At 40.5% G+C, this 16,155-nt stretch overlaps 1 protein-coding gene across 1 annotated transcript in view; it reads left to right on the top strand.

The window, feature by feature from the left end:
- Positions 1 to 16,155, top strand: part of EYS (eyes shut homolog) — a 1,185,765-nt gene that overhangs the window by 1,132,683 nt on the left and 36,927 nt on the right. Inside the window, 1 exon segment of the mRNA XM_032484469.1 lies at positions 8,779 to 8,951. Within this exon segment, the coding sequence (XP_032340360.1) occupies positions 8,779 to 8,951 (173 nt within the window).

Consider the following 16,155-nt stretch of genomic DNA (forward strand, 5'->3'; position numbering starts at 1 on the left):
AATAAACAAACAAACAAATAAATAAATAAAAATAAATAAATAAACTCAATTGACCTAAAAATTCAACTCGATTATGTGAGTAATAGAAATAACTTCTGTGTGTTGAAGACTGATATTTTGCAAATATGTACCATCGAAGGGGAGAGGGAGGGATTAACTTTAAATAAAATGAAATCAGAATTGAATTCAAGATTTATAAATTTTTAGAAGAAACTATTTAAATATGTGTCTATCCAAAAGCTATTTTAAGTTGCATAGAAAAATGTAACTCAGTTTGAACTGATTGGAGAGTTTCCAACAACTAAAATAACTCATATGTGTTAGTTACCAGGAAATACAACCTTTTTACCAGGAAATATTTCAAATCAATGAAATAAAACTTCAAATAATTTGTGTAAAAAAAAAAGTAAAAATAAAAGTAGCCTTTAGCATTCAGAGATCTACTCTGTGCCACAACCTGTCTCAGGAGAAGGTTTTCTGAACCCAGGAAGTAACCCCTTTTCAAACCAGTTCTCTTTCTGTGCTACAGTGAGCCTAGCAGTTTTGGGTTTGTTGAGTGAAGCAATTTAGGAATTGCTTCCTACAGATGGAGATGCATTTTATGGTGAATCATTGGAGTTTTAAAAATAACACACTGCTGGGAAAGAGGCTTAAAATGATCCCCCCCAAATAGCAAAATCTTATCAAGTCCATCTGATGGAGTAATTGAGGAGAAAGAAACTAACTGAAACTCTTGAAACAGAAGGAAAGTTGACTTTTTTTTTAATCCACTTAATGTAAAAGAACATTGTCACATCTAATAAGGTGTCAAAAAAAAAAGTGTTAACAAGGTATCAGTGCCTTTTAAAACTGTCCTTTACCATCCAAAAGGTCACTGAACTGAGAAGCTTGCCTCCAGCCAACACCTTTTGATGAAGGCTGGCCATTGCGTATGGTTTTCAAAGAAATACCGCAGTCCATTTCAACCTCGTGTCAATCAATTCCAAGAAGAGATTTAGTCTTTTCCAAGGCAAAGAACCTGAAAACTTAAACTTTTAATTGGAAAAGCCTGAAGCCACTCTCAACCTCTTGCATTTAAAACTCAAATTATCCCTTTCAGGATTAAAGGGGAAAAAAAAAAGGAAAAGCAACACACTTACATCAAAGGGAGCAAAGCGGTGATTTATTATCAGTGGTTCCTTTTTCCGGAAAGCTGTTTTCTGTTCTTGAGTTTTGTATTTCAGTTTTATCAACTTAACACAAAATAATACTCTAAGATCATGCCCTAAATATATGTAAATTTGAAGCCTAGTAGAATGAGTTTCCAGATAGTACAGCAGTTCAAATAAAATCATAGCCTTTCTACTTCAGAATTAGTTTAAGTTGGGAACTCTTTCTATTGAATCCGTAAATCCAGTATCACAATGAGCTCGGGGGAAACACTATGACCCCAACCGGAGGACAACCATGCCCCCAGTTTGCTTGGAATAGTCCTTGTTTACTCCTGTTGTCCTGACATCCTGTCCGCTGAGCGCTCATCCAAGATGGTTCATTTTAGATTAAATTATCATCATCATCACCGTCATCTTCACCAACTGCTGTGTGAAAACGAGCTGGGGTGACTTCTATTCAGTCAGCTCTCTTCCGGCTGTTGACCAAACTTCTGAGAAGTTAACCAAACTGTTCTCAGGAAGAACAGCTATTTCATGTATGGTATCTATTAATCAATGCGAGAGTATGCATTCCTTGAAGCTTAAAAAGAACTTGGCCATACCATCTTCCCTCACACAAGGGTTCTTTCCATGCAGTGATAACAAAAGTATAATTAATAAATATTTTTAGCACAACCTTTCTTATTTCACTGATATGGTAAGTAGCTGATTTGGCACTTTAAATTCTTTAGGTATTTGAGTCAAAGTTTATTTTCCTTCACCGTGTCTCTCAACACCCACCAGCATTGTTACCCACAGTTCTCGTAATTTTAATCGAAGTCAAATTGTTTTTACATTTATAAATTATCTTAACACTACCTCATGTATCACTAGGATTCCATGGATACCTCAAATAATATACGTATAGAATTGAGCTCAGTATCTACTTCCTGTACATCTAAATCTGTACATTTCCATTCCAACAATGTCATCAAAATCTACTCAGTTGCCCAAGTCAGAAACCAATCATCAGTTAGACAAGTACTTTTCCTCTAAGCACCTTTCAAACCATTTCTCTCCATGCCTGTTTCCATTAGGCTTATCTACACTTCTGCCTGGATTTCCTTCATAACCTCCACACAACTGGCTAAGTAACGCAGTAATTTAGGAAAGTGTAACATGAAGAATTACTAACAAGTAACAGAGGATTAACTCCTAAAAGGTAAAGAGTACATTAACGAGTTTGAGTACAAATGTAGGGCACAATCCCTACTTCTCGGGCTAAGGAAGAATTCCCAAGGAAGGAACAAATCTGGAAGATGCACACCCCGTTGGCTGGTATCTAGACCACCTTGGAGAGACTGGTCATTGAGTGTAGAAAAGTTCATGGAGGTGCCACAGGCTGGGGCTGGGAGAGGAAGCTAACCTCCGGGGTGTGGAAGAGGCTCCCCAGGAAGCTGCAGGCGGGGGGTACTTCTGGCACTTGCCCTCTGAGGACCTCACGAGATGCGAACTGCAGTATAAGAGTAAGCCTAAAAAGTGTAAGAGTATAAGAGGCAAGAACTCTTTTAAATTTCTTGCTTTTTCCCAACCCAAAATTAGAGTATGAAGACTTAAGGAAAAAGAGGACCTGGACTAAGGGAGAAACTGCAAAATTTTACATTTATTTTTGCAAACTTGAAAATGTAGCAATGCTTATAAAACTGTTTCAGTGTTCATAAATGTATATCTAGAGAGTTGTTATTTACTATTCTTTATGTTTTTGAGGAATAAGTTTCCCCCACAGCAATTTTATAAATAGTTTTTAATATTGGAAAAGAAGAGCTGGGGGAGGGCATAGCTCAGTGGTGGAGTGGGCACTCAGCACACACAAGGTCCTGGGTTCAATCCCCAGTACCTCCATCAAAAATTAATAAATAAAAACCAAACTACCACCCCCACCAAAAATTTTTTTGAAAAAAAGAACAGCCATCAGCATTGCATGCCAGATTCCCACCTTCCTGACAACAGATGAATTCACTGTGGAAACAGCTGTGTAGAAACCGTATGGTGTAAGCATTACTGAGGCCAAGGGAATGAGTGAAACACCACTTTGTCGGCTTAAATATCTTAGAATTTTTTGTTTCTCTTTAGTAGGAGTGAAAATAACATTTTAAAAGCTTCTCCTAGCCTTAAATAGCCTCCAAATAGGGGCATTGTCTTTATAGGAAATTATCTGAGAACTCCAGAGCTTCACAAGCATTGTGTTTACTGATGCCATTACATTAAATCCTGCCCAAATTGCCCTTACAGTGCAGGGGACTGGAGAGTGGCTAATTATGCAATGAACACAGAGTAAGAAAACTACTCTGAAATTGTTTCTTGGGCACAAAGTCTAATCTCAAGTCCCTGAGATTTTTTTTGTTTCAATTGGGGGAGGTAATTTTAGACATTGAAATGATGCATTCATTCAACAGTATTGATGCATCATTCTATTTTCTCACCCATCAGTACCCTCCAGTTCATCCTTCTTTCCCAGCCCCCTTCCCTTTGTACCAGTCTCCATTCTACAGTTCTTATCCCACCACTAACTGACTCAGGCTCAATTAACTGTATATTTCACCTCTGCCCTCTTCTTTTCCCTAAAATATAATGACCAGCTGACCAGTGCTACGTACTGTGGTAGGCACAATTTCATGCACATCTTATTTAATTTATTTAGATTTTGGCCACTTTTCCTATGTTAGCTCCCCATTTGGGGTTTGATATTTTCTGAGAGGGGGAAGAAGAAGGGTTATAACATAAATACAATGTTTCTTAACAAAATACTCATGAGAGGGAATTGGATGGATCCTAGAAAAGGAAGAAATAAAAATACATTGTTTGTGAATTATGTGTTATGTATGTTTTATATTTTCTTCAGGTGTGATTCTTTGACTTTTATTATTGTTCTTATCCTTTTTCATCTCCTCTGTTTCTGCCTTTTGTGAATGATTTTCTTATAAAGCAAAAAGCTCCCGAAGCAGAAGGACACTTCCCCTGGGCTCTCTGTTCCCAGGCAGATTGTGCACACGGCGTGGCTCCAAGTTCACTTTTCTAGTCCACCTTGAGATAATTTGGGTTTTGCATTTGTTTCTATTGTTTTCATGTTTGGCTACTTTTGAAAAGAAAAAGTTAAAAATGAAAATTGTCCAATATGATGGTGTGCTTTGTTGCACAAAGCAGCATCATTTTAGGCAGCTCTGTCTTAAACTGTGTGGTTCTGGGGCAGCAAGTCTCCACACACAGCTGAAAACTCACTTGGAAGGAGTTCAAAACTCTTAAGGAAGATGGAGCGGGGGTGTTGGGGGGGTACGGTTGCACTGTGGTTGTGTGTTGTGAAACCCATGGAAACAGAATGGAAATCCCGCTTGAACCTCAGCCACTCGGGACCTCATTTACATTCTTTCTTAAGCCCGTGCTGTGGTGCTATCAATAGAAGAGCCTGAACATAGAGACGGGTTATTTCTGCCAAGATTAATTTTACTTTTTAGGGCTGTCTAGAGACTTTGCTCAAAAGGATTCATTTCTGCACATTTTCCTGCCGAGACTCTCTCTTTTGATACTGTGGGAGGTCAACTTTGAAACCCACTAATGATCCCTGAGCTACAAGGAGTGCAGAGGAGTTACTTATTTTTTACGTTAACACATGCAGGAGCCCTTTTAGTTCAAGGAGGTTTTCAGGCATCTGGCTGTGCTATGTAAATAGGGAGCATTCTTTTCAAGCCAGTGTCTGGTTTTGTTTTTTTTTTTAAGTCAGCTAAATTTCTTAAAGATAATTTTTAATAACCATAGAAACTTAATGACAGTCATTTGACATGCTGACTGTGTTATGACTTGTCATTGAAGATGCTGTAGCCATTACAGTACAAAACATACAAATGTTTGCATACACTTAGGTAGATTTTTTTAACTAAGCTTTAAAATGAGTGAATTTTTTCCTACTTCATGTTGTTGTCACAAGGAATGTACATGCAATAGACCCTGTAAGGCACCTATAAAATAAAAACCCTCTAATCTTTGTACTTTGATTGGTAAATACCATGTTTTCAGATGTATGTTAGTCAAACGTCCAAATGATGCCCCAGAAGAGAAAGAAAATTATACTGCCCCGAAATCCTGCTAGGAACACAGTAGTAACTAACACCCATCAAGCTTTTACTCAGGAGAGAAAATTGGTCTCAGGAGAGCTGGCTAAAGCTCAAAACAGGCTACGCAAGAGATCACCTGAAAACATTTCTAAAATGCAGAATCTTGGGCCTCACCCCTGATCTCCTAAACCAGACTGTCAGAGGGCAAGTGGAGCCCAGAAATCTGCATTTTAAATTCCCCAGATTTTGTAGGAAGGGCCAGCTTTTAGAAGCCCCTGACATCTGAATCCACACATTACAGAACGAAGGCCTTAAAGTCCTTGCTGCTGCCTAAATTCTCTCGTCACACACACACACGTGCTCTTTCTAACAGAGGTTAGTTCATGCGCTTATGCCGTCTCCACCAACAACAGCAGAAGTCTCATTTATCCCACAGAACATGGCTCTGTCGGTGACGAGATGCACACAAAAGACTGGTTGATAGCAACTGCAGTAAACAAGGTGTTCCAGAACACAGGTGAAACTGCCCCAGTGCCTGAGTTCTTCCCCAAACCTACTTTTAGTTCAGAAAAATGGCCTCACCTCCTTACACGAAGACTTGCAAAACAGTTTTCTATAGGTTTCCATATTCTATGTTGATCTATCCCCCCCAACTCATTAAACAGTGCCCAGTAAACTCACAGCAGTATTACAACATCTGAAGTAAACTGGGTCAGAGAGGGTAGCATTGTTTTAATCACTATTTCCGAAAACTGACCGTTACAAAAGGTCCTTCAGCCTCGGGGCACTCACCTTCCTGGTGGACGCTGCCATTTGCTGCGGGGTGGAGAGGCATCGAAGTAAGTCAGGTGACCTCACAAACAGCTGACTTGCTAGCTTCTGAAGAAGTTGGGATTTAGTGGTGAGATCTTTGGCAAGATCTGAATAGGAGAGACCTTTAGGTTTGGGTGAAATAGATCTGGTAGCAAAGTTCAGTTTTATGAAAACTATTGGTGAAGTATCTGGCACTCCAGAACTCTTGGAATGTGAAGGCACAGTTTGAAGTGAAGTGCAGAGAGGCGCCATCATCTGGCAAAATCTCAGTTAGTTAAAGCTGACTCCCAGTGGAGGATCAGGAAGGGCCAGAGGGCTCTGGGCGCTTGCCGGTGCTTAGCCAGAGAAGGTGTCTCTCGCCTTTCATGGAGTGTTTCTGTTGAATCTCTGTTCCGCTCTCTGCTCTGGCTGCCTGCTGACGTACAGACGGAGACTGTTAGTCATCTTCGGGTGAATTCATACAAGCAAATTCTCCCAACACCTGATGAAACAAAAAGGAAATGAGACTTGACTTATCAAAGGGACATGATGAAAATGAAGGTTTTTCTTGGCTTAACACAGGAACATCTTTCCTGCATTTCAAATCTGGTTGGGTCTATGAGATTAAAGCACTTAAGTCAGTATTTAGGTTCATTTGACTTTCACGTATGTGGCGTTCTCCTTTACTATAAAAAGACAAAGTTGGTCTTTCTAGAAGGCAGCCTTCAATAGTGTTATGCTCTTAGACTCTGTCCTAGAATGCATCTGCTTAATACTGAGCTTTCAACTCCAGGTTAGGCGAATAGACGGAAAGTTACATTACATTTATCCACGGTCCCAAACAATGCTGAGCTCCTAGCTAACACTTTAAGTCACCCCAGAAGGTATCTCTCTACCCACCAGGTGGTCCAGCTTTTCTTTCACCACTACTTTCAGGCAAGAAAGAACAGCATGGCTCAACAGTCCTCAAAACTTTGTTTTATTGTCAGGAACAGAAGAGTTTGTCTAGGGCACTTTATAACCATCTTAGTGACATTGAGTTTTAATTTCTTCCCAACTCTGGAAACCTATGAGATTCTGTATCTGTCTGTGTGTAAGTTGCCAGGAAAGTTATAAAATGAGTGAATTACTGATCGCTTACATGCAGGACCACTGTATGTGTCGGCAGAATCTGAGGGTCTCAAAGCCTCTCCCCACCAGAGCTAGCCTTCCCTGCTATCTGATCCTTACTTTCTCCACCCGTGCTTCATTCCATTAACATCGAGAAATAATACAAAAGTCTAGACATTTTTGGAAAGGGCAACCTCTTTAGATTTCAAAGTCAGGTATTCACTACTATGAAAGAATCCGATACTTTGCTGTGAGCAAATTTACTTTGGAATAAGGGGTTTAAAAGATATGAAGAGGGTACCAAGAGACTAGAAAGAGAAAGATGAGAGGAGAATTCCATGGTGTGGGTAAGGTCTACAACCAGATTGGGAGGCTGGGTCAGGAAGACAAAAGATGCTAACTTCCTAATTTTCAGGGTGGTCCTGGCATCTGTCCCTCAGAGTTAACAGTCATGTTTAAAGAGAAGAAGAAAGTAGGAAAAATAAAAACCTACATCCGTATAGATCCATATATGGCAAGGTGTGTGGGCGACTTTCTCCTTATTACTAAGGTAATTACTAAGGTAATAAGGAGAAAGGGGAAAAGACATCAATAGTAAATGGAACTCATTTTAAAGCAAGTGACAAAACCCCAGCTCAAACTGGCTTTAAAACTAAAGGGGATTTAAATAACTAACTTGCATAACTGTTGAGTAATGGTTGGATCTAGCACCCAAATAACGTCACCAATCATCTATCTCTCTCTCCCAGTCTCTTGTATTTTCGCTGCTACATATTTGTTATTTATTCTCAGCCCTTTGCATAAGCATCTGCTGCCAGCAGTTACCTGTCTAGCAACCCCAGCACCAAAGCTGGTGCGCCTGGCTTGGCCCTCATCTCCATCCTGCACTCACCACTGTGACTGACACCAGGTTGGGGTCCATGCCTCCCAGTCAGTGCAGGCTGAGATTGGTGGTGGGGTGGGTCTGTAAGGGAAAAACAAAACAGCTGTTCCTTTAAAAGGAGCATAGTTGCAGGAAGACAGAAATCACAGACTCAAGTCACTCTGCCTGCTGGATTTTGTCTCCCCCAGCCTCTGAGAGTATTTTTCCTGAGCTCTGCTTTCACAGGCAGCTCTCAGTCTGGGGCCACCAAACCACATTTGAAGCTGGAGGGTCGTGTCGTCATTACACCCCCCACCGTGCTTCTCCTTCCAAATTACCACCAGCGTGGCTCTTGGAGAACTTGTCCTCAGTGGGAGAAGTTTATCACCAGCTTGGAATTCTCCTCTGAGCTTTGAGCCTAAAATGAATTTTTCTAATAGATACTTGAGGCACTTTATTGAGGCAGCACCGCACATACTTAATGAAGCCCGGAAAAGGCACCTGATGGGAAATAAAAGACGAGATAAATCCAAAATAAAAATAGATGGCTTAAAATAGAATGCATGGCTCCAGGCAACCTAAAAAGCTATTAATCTGCTTCCAATGTACAAGACACAGCTACAAATACTTAAAAGTTTAAGAACACTGAAGGAGAAAGAGAAGAAAAAATTCCACTTACTAGACAAGATGCAATTGTAATTTTATTTCTGTGTATGTGTGTGTAAAACATCAATTGTTTTGTTCTCTGATTTTATAATTATGTTTCCCTTCTCAGTGACAGAGAAAACTGGTTTTGTGAGTGTCCAAGGCTGTATTCGGGCAAGCTGTGCCAGTTTGCGACTTGTGAAAACAACCCCTGTGGGAATGGTGCCACCTGTGTCCCTAAATCTGGGACAGACATCATCTGCCTCTGCCCGTTTGGGAGGTCTGGACTCCTCTGCACTGAAGGTGAGAGCTTTTGACTGTGAAGCATGGAGCCCAGGTAGAAAGGGGTCAAGAGGAAAGAAAGTCACTCGGTAAAATCAAGGACTGCACCTGACTGAGCAAACCTGTCAAATCCTTTTCTTGGTTCCTTTCAAGGCAGTCAAGACAAGACCCATTAAAGAGGTGAATCACTGAGCAGGTATTTCTCATACCCACTGAGTAATTACAAAGGAGGTGATAAGTTTTCCCTGAGGTTAGACCACAGAAAATCTCTTTATTATAAAACCTCAAGGGCATTCTAATGCTCAAAGAGTAACAAAGGAAAATCAGAATAATACCTAAATTCAACTTATTTTGCATCATTTTGGCAAACGGAGGATATAACATTAGCAAACCTATGTATCGTAGACAAGTTGTGTTTGTCTAAAGATAACAAAACCCGTGACATGGTTATTTTATACCATGAATCTAAATCAGAAATGAAAGCCATGTTCCTCTCCTTAGGAAAATCCAGTATGTGGAAACTTTATATTACAAAACTGTGCAAGAAGCTGTAATATAAAATCATTAAGAAAGAAATTTCCTAAGAACGTAGTGTTGAATTTGATGTACAGAAAGAACTGTGTCTGTAACTATTTCAGAAATGATTCAAAGTACTTGGTATTAATACTTAATCAACTAAGGATGGGACTTATTTCATCTTTATTTTCACCATAAAGATTAAACAAACGGAGGACTCGCTCATTGGCAGAGCGCTGGCTTAGCATGAATCCCCAGCACCTGCATTAAGAAATAAACAAACAAACAAGCAAAGAAACAAACTTAATTACCTCCCTCCCAAAAAACAAAACCAAAAAAAAAGATTTTAAAAAAAGTTTACCCCTTTGGCACTAGTGGCATTCATTACCAATTTTTTTTCCTTTTTTCTTTTTATTGAAGTATAGTCGGTTTACAATGTTGTGTCAATTTCTGGTGTACTGAACAATGCTTCGGTCATATAGGAACATACATATATTCTTTTTCATATTCTTTTTCACTATAAGTTACTACAAGGTATTAGAATATAGTTCCTTGTGCTATACAGTATAAACTTAGTTATCTATTTTATATACAGTATCTGCAAATCTCGAACTCTCAATTTATCCCTTCCCACCCTCTTCCCCTACTGGTAACCATAAGTTTGTTTTCTATGTCTGTGAGTCTATTTCTGTTTTGTAAATAAGCTTGTCTTTTTTTTTTCTTTTTTTTAGATTCCACTTATAAGTGATATCACATGGTATTTTTCTTTCTCTTTCTGACTTACTTCACTTAGAATGACATTCTCCAGGTCCATCAATTTGCTGCAAGTGGCATTATTTTATTCTTTTTTATGGCTAAGTAGTATTCCATTGTATAAATATATCACAACTTTTTTATCCAGTCATCTGTCAATGGACATGTAGGTTGTTTCCATGTCTTGGCTATTGTAAATAGTGCTGCTATGAACATTGGGGTGCAGGTGTCTTTTTGAATTAGGGTTCCCTCTGGATATATGCCCAGGAGTTGGATTGCTAGATAATATGGTAAGTCTATTTTTAGTGTTTTGAGGAATCTCCATACTGTTTTCCATAATGGCTGCATCAAACTACATTCCCACAACAGTGTAGGAGGGTTCCCTTTTCTCCACAGCCTCTCCAGCATTTATGGTTTGTGGAGTTTTGAATGATGGCCATTCTGACTAGTGTAAGGTGATACCTCATTGTGGTTTGGATTTGCATTTCTCTGATAATTAGCAATACTGAACATTTTTTCTTGTGCCTATTGGCCATTTGAATGTCTTCATTGGAGAATTGCTTGTTTAGGCCTTCTGCCCATTTTTAGATTGGGTTATTTGCTTCTTTTTTTTTTTTTAATTAAGTTGTATGTGCTGTTTATATATTCTGGAAATTAAGCCCTTGTCAGCCTCATCTTTTGCCAATATTCTCTCCCATTCCATAGGCTATCTTTTTGTTTTGCTTATGATTTCTTTTGCCATGCAAAAGCTTATCATTTTAATTAGGTCCCATTTGTTTATTATTATTATTCTAAAGATAAAGGGGCATGCTTTCTCATGTCTCTTGCCCTCTTGTGTCCCCTCTATAAATATTTCTTAATTTACCTTATCCTCCCAACCTAGATCACTCAATGCACACAGGCTTTGAAGAAGGCGCCGTAACATCCTGATTGAGAGCCCATGCCCTGGAATCAGTGTCCCAGGTTAAAATCCCCATTCTCCGGATGCCTAGGCAGCAGAGTGATCACAGACCAGTCACGTGGCCTCTCAGAACCTCAACTTCAGTGAGTCTAGTAATGTTGTCCACAAGAAGGCTCCTGTCTCATTGCAGAAAGAATTCAGAAATGAGGCGCAGAGGCCAAGAAAGCAAAGTAAAGATTTATTAAGGAATAGTACACTCTCAAGGGAAGAGCAGACAGCCCTAGTTGGGTGGCTGCCCCAGGTTTCTTTGCCAGTCTGGTTATATGGGTGTAAAAATGAATGGGCAGAATATTCATTGGCAGGAGGGGTTTGAAGTCATCTTTTCTGATCCTCATCCCAGCTCCACCTTCCTTGGGGGGGTGGAATGATTTTTTTGTCCTGGTTTAGTCTTGATCAGGAAGTCAGATGAGGTCATGATGAACAAAAGGTTACATTCAGACGGAGATCATAATAAATGAAAAGTTACCTTCGGATGGTGAGGATTCCTGTCTTGTCCCACACTTCTTTGCCTCCAGGACACTTGTCAACCCCGAATGTATGGTTTCTTATCAGTTCAGAGAATCCTGTTTTTCTTGATCTGTCCAGGGACTCCCGTTGTTCACAAGATGGATAGTTTCCTGCCATTTGGCCTGTTTCCCCCTTTCTCTGCTCATATCTAGCTACCTGCCTGCCCTAACAGTAACAGAACCTCCCTGAGAGGTTTCATGAGAATTAAATGAGATCACTCATGGAGAGTTCCTAATCCATCACTGATCATATAGAAAATGCTTTCGTCTTTTTAAGGACATCAAGTCAGGATTCTCACACTTCCAGGGAGCTGCCGCACCCTGTTGTGGGAAAGGAGGCTGGCTCTCCATCCCAGCCAGAAAGAAAATGGCCTAGGATGGCAAAGGAAATCAAAATTAAGTTCCTTTCAAGAAATCTTCAAAGTTGGTGACACTCTTGCAGTGATTACAGACAAGCCAGGGTATTGTGAAATCCGGGAGGAGGGCAGCACCCCAGGGACACAGGTAATCAGCAGGCTGTTTAAGGACACGAGACCTCTATAAAGCAGTTTAATGTCAGGCTGGCATTTTGTGATGGCGTATTTCAAATCCAGGTACTTTTCTGTCAGGTAAGCTTGTAACTCTTTTGATAGCAACCACTCAGATATGATCCAGCTTTTCCTCTCCAAATCAACAGCTACTTGGCTGAGCAGCTGTTCACTTCAGCTCAGTATCCCTCCTTCCCCACTACATTTAAATCCTGTGTTTTCCAGCTCTTGGTTACAAAGAACCATTAAAAAGATCAAACCCAATCTCAGAAGAGAGTAAGGAGACAGATGCAATTGTGTCCACACAAAAATCACTCTGGGAAGTGAATGCACTTGCTCTGTCTGGGTTGAAGGCAACCTTTGAATGGTCTGAGTTTTCTCTTCCTTAAGAACTGAGGGAACTGCCCTTCCTTTTGCTCAGGAGGAAGGTGTACCTCTCTTGCCTTTCACATTTTTTTCTTGCTTCAGTATCTGTAAAGATAAAAAGCTAGATTGATACATACAAAAAAGCAGCAATTAAAATGAGTGCATGTTTCAACGTCCACTGAAATGCTCTAGACAGTGGCCTCGATGGACTCCTGCCAGCGCATCCACTGGCACACTGGATTAGCACCTTTCCTCTGTTTATGCAAGAGGCAGTTTCAGCAGGGCAAAGTTAAGGTAAATGTTCCAACAATTATTACAAGTACTTTGTGTTTATAAGCAAATGAGTCTCTAAAAATATACACATAAATATCTGGGAAATACTTTCCGATCAAAGTCTTTCGTTAGGTGTGGAAATTGCTCCAGTGTCTATGGTTAACGCCATAATCTTTCTCTAAAGGCTTTATGCACCCTACCAATGACTGGTGTCTGATTTAGTTATATATATGTGCACACACCTACTTATATACATTCACACACACATGTCTGTTAAAAACAATGAGATAATAACTTTATTTTTTGACTTGGGGAATTATACCTGTTCTGGCAGAGTCTGCTAGTTGTTTGACCAATATATTCTCTCTTTTTTAATGAATACACCCCTCATATTAGTTGAAGCAGTAATGTACCTCGCTTAAATGCTGCAGCCTCGCATACAGCAGAGTGCAGCCATGGGACTAAATTAGGAACAATCAGAAGTAAGCAGCAGTGTTACCGTGCTGTACTGACCTCCAGAAAAACTCTGTAAGAGGTTGACCCCCTCCCCAACCTTCCTTCTTTCTTAAGCCTGGAATGTGGATGAGATGATTTAAATTTAGAAATCGTCTTGGATCGTAAGGTGACCTTGAAAACGGAAGGTATCTGCTAGGATGGTGAAGCAAAAGGTGATGAAAGCTTAAATCCCTGGTAACCATCAAACTGCCGTGCAGTCAGGGATTGCCCACCACAGACTTTCTGTTAATGAGGAAGAAATCACCTGTTTTGCTTAAACTTCTGTTATTTTGCTCTGTCTGTTATATGTAGTTCAGCCTAATCCTTACTAATACAACCCATGTCAAGATTTCCCTGAACTTTGTACCCTGATACACTTTCTCACATATTTCTGATTTTGTTCATAAGCCCTTAGACTCCTTCTCAAAGAGCGAAAAAGTACAGGATTTCTTGTGTTATTTATCTTATTTCAGCCTATAAGATTTACTAAATTATATGCTTCTAAAATTTATTTTGCCACCCAGTGGAGATATGGCATGAACATTATTCCAAGGTTATAAAAGAAATGTCAAGGTAAGCAGCAAAATGAAAACTATATTTTTCCAAATTAGAAAAATAACAAAACAGTAAATTTCAGATCTTATTTATGAAACATTACCGCTCCTTTTAGAGCTATCCCTATGTGGCAATTTCCAACGATCGCACTAAATAAAAAATGAAATTCGTTCGTGGATTTTCACACCTCTGGTCTTCGGGAGCCATGCATCTGTTACTGTCTGCTTTTAAACAGCGAACAGAGGATATTTACGATCAAACGCTTCCTGCTCGCCTCTGGAATAGTCAGGAAAACACTAAACACTAAAGGCCAAATGTTCTTTTTGTTCATTCGAGCACTTTGTCACTGTCTTAGCAACCTCACAGAATTCTCCTCCCAACACAAGCATTTTCTGCTTATTAAAAATGTCTTTAAAATGGATAGGCCATGAACAGGGGCAGAACTGTCTCCTGAATGTATTTAGGGCAAATTGACTTCCTCAACCACGCGTGAAAATACAAACCTCCGCAGCTTGTCCTCGGCTCCGCGGACAGTTTCACTCTGCAGGTCTGTCAGCCCAGGCCCTCCCACAAAGAGTGAGTTTCCTATAAAACGAATCCTGCCAGATCCACCACACCCATCAGGTCCTGCTCGGTCAGTTTAAGAGCGGGTGGGAGGCGCCTGCCAGCGACAAGCAAGGGCAGAGTAGGCACATCTGCTGTTCCTGAAAGACTCTTCACAGAAAGGGAAACTGGTTACAGCCGGAGTACATTTATGCTACGTGAGGAACTGCAGAGTCCGCATTTTATAAAGAGGCAATAAAACTCACTGATTGTCAGGAATGAAATCAACGACGGCGGCGGGGCCTGGCCGCCCTGTCCCTCTCAGGGGTCCGCCTGTGTGTTGACGCTCACTGATGTGTCATATTGTGTCTTTTCTAATATTCTGTCACCCCATGATCAAAGTCACTTGCAAATGACTTCTTATGTTCCTTAGGATGAGGTAAGAGCGGCTTACAATGATGCACAAACCGGACAGGGACAGACGCCCCTCATCCTCCAGCCCCACCCCCCAACAGCGCTCAGTTCGCACTATTTTTCTTCTCTTTTGAATATCGGCGTCCCTCACACCCCCCTGCCCTCAGACTCACGCTGTGTGAAGGTCGCTGTCACGTCTGCCTGGGCCCTCGCCACCGCTGCAAAGGGGCCTGCACATGGCAGGCTCTCAAATTTTTGCTGAATTGGAAATGACTTGACAGTTCCTCAGAATATTCCTCTAAGCTGTTGCCCTGAGCCTACCACTATGCCTGCTAGCTTAGAAGAAAGTCAATGAGTATTTGTCAAAATGAAAAAATAAACTAATAAAATCATCAGTGAATGAATGGTCTGATATGGAACTTTCCAGAAGCGTGTTCCACAGCAAAGGGTAACAAGGTGGCCCAGAAAAAAAAAAAAAAATAGAATATGTTGAAGTGAGCTCATGTCTATTGGGTGCTTGCTGGAGGCCAGGCCCTCAGCCGAGCTCTGACTTTACACCTTCCTGTGTGATCCACGGATAACTCAGGGAGGGGTGCCGTTATATTCACCAAGCAGATGGGGGAACTGAGGCTCAAAGAATTTCAATAATTAGTCAAAAGTGGTATGTCTGTGAGCAGTGGAATCCAGATCTGGAAGCCAGCGCTCTTTGACTTCAGCCTTTCTTTGAAACACTGTATATACCTCGACTCCCGTTTCAGGAACTCACGGTTTGTGACAGCACCGTGAAGGCTCTGAGAAGGTGTGCAACAGCGCAGCTCTAAACCAAGGCATGCTGCTTTCCCACAGAGCGCACCTTTCACAGAACACATGGGAGCAGGTCCCAAACCGCGGTGCTGGAAGGAACTATTACTTCTCTTTTTCACGCCAATCTTTTATTTCAGTTTTGTGTGTGTTTTATGATGTCCATATTATATTAGTACATGTATGTAACTAAAATGTGTGAGCCATGATCAAAAAAGTTTAGAGACCACCAATATAGCAATTCCTTTTCAAACATGGCCTGAGATTTTTGTTCATGCCACTGATTTCATAGAACTAACTTGGAGAAGCTGATTGCAAGTTGTGCTTAAAATGCTTGGGACATATAATAAACAAAAGGTAATGTAGTATATAATTCTAATTGGTTGATAGTGTTAGAGGAGACAAGAGTGGCATATGAAAGCTGCCTATTCTTGTTCTTAAAATACTTTAAAACCATCCACTCACTCCAATGGAATTAAGTTTACTTAAATTTGCGTTCTCTAAGCTCGTGCCTG

This window comes from Camelus ferus, chromosome 8 (assembly GCF_009834535.1).
Source record: "Camelus ferus isolate YT-003-E chromosome 8, BCGSAC_Cfer_1.0, whole genome shotgun sequence".
NCBI classification, from domain to species: domain Eukaryota; kingdom Metazoa; phylum Chordata; class Mammalia; order Artiodactyla; family Camelidae; genus Camelus; species Camelus ferus.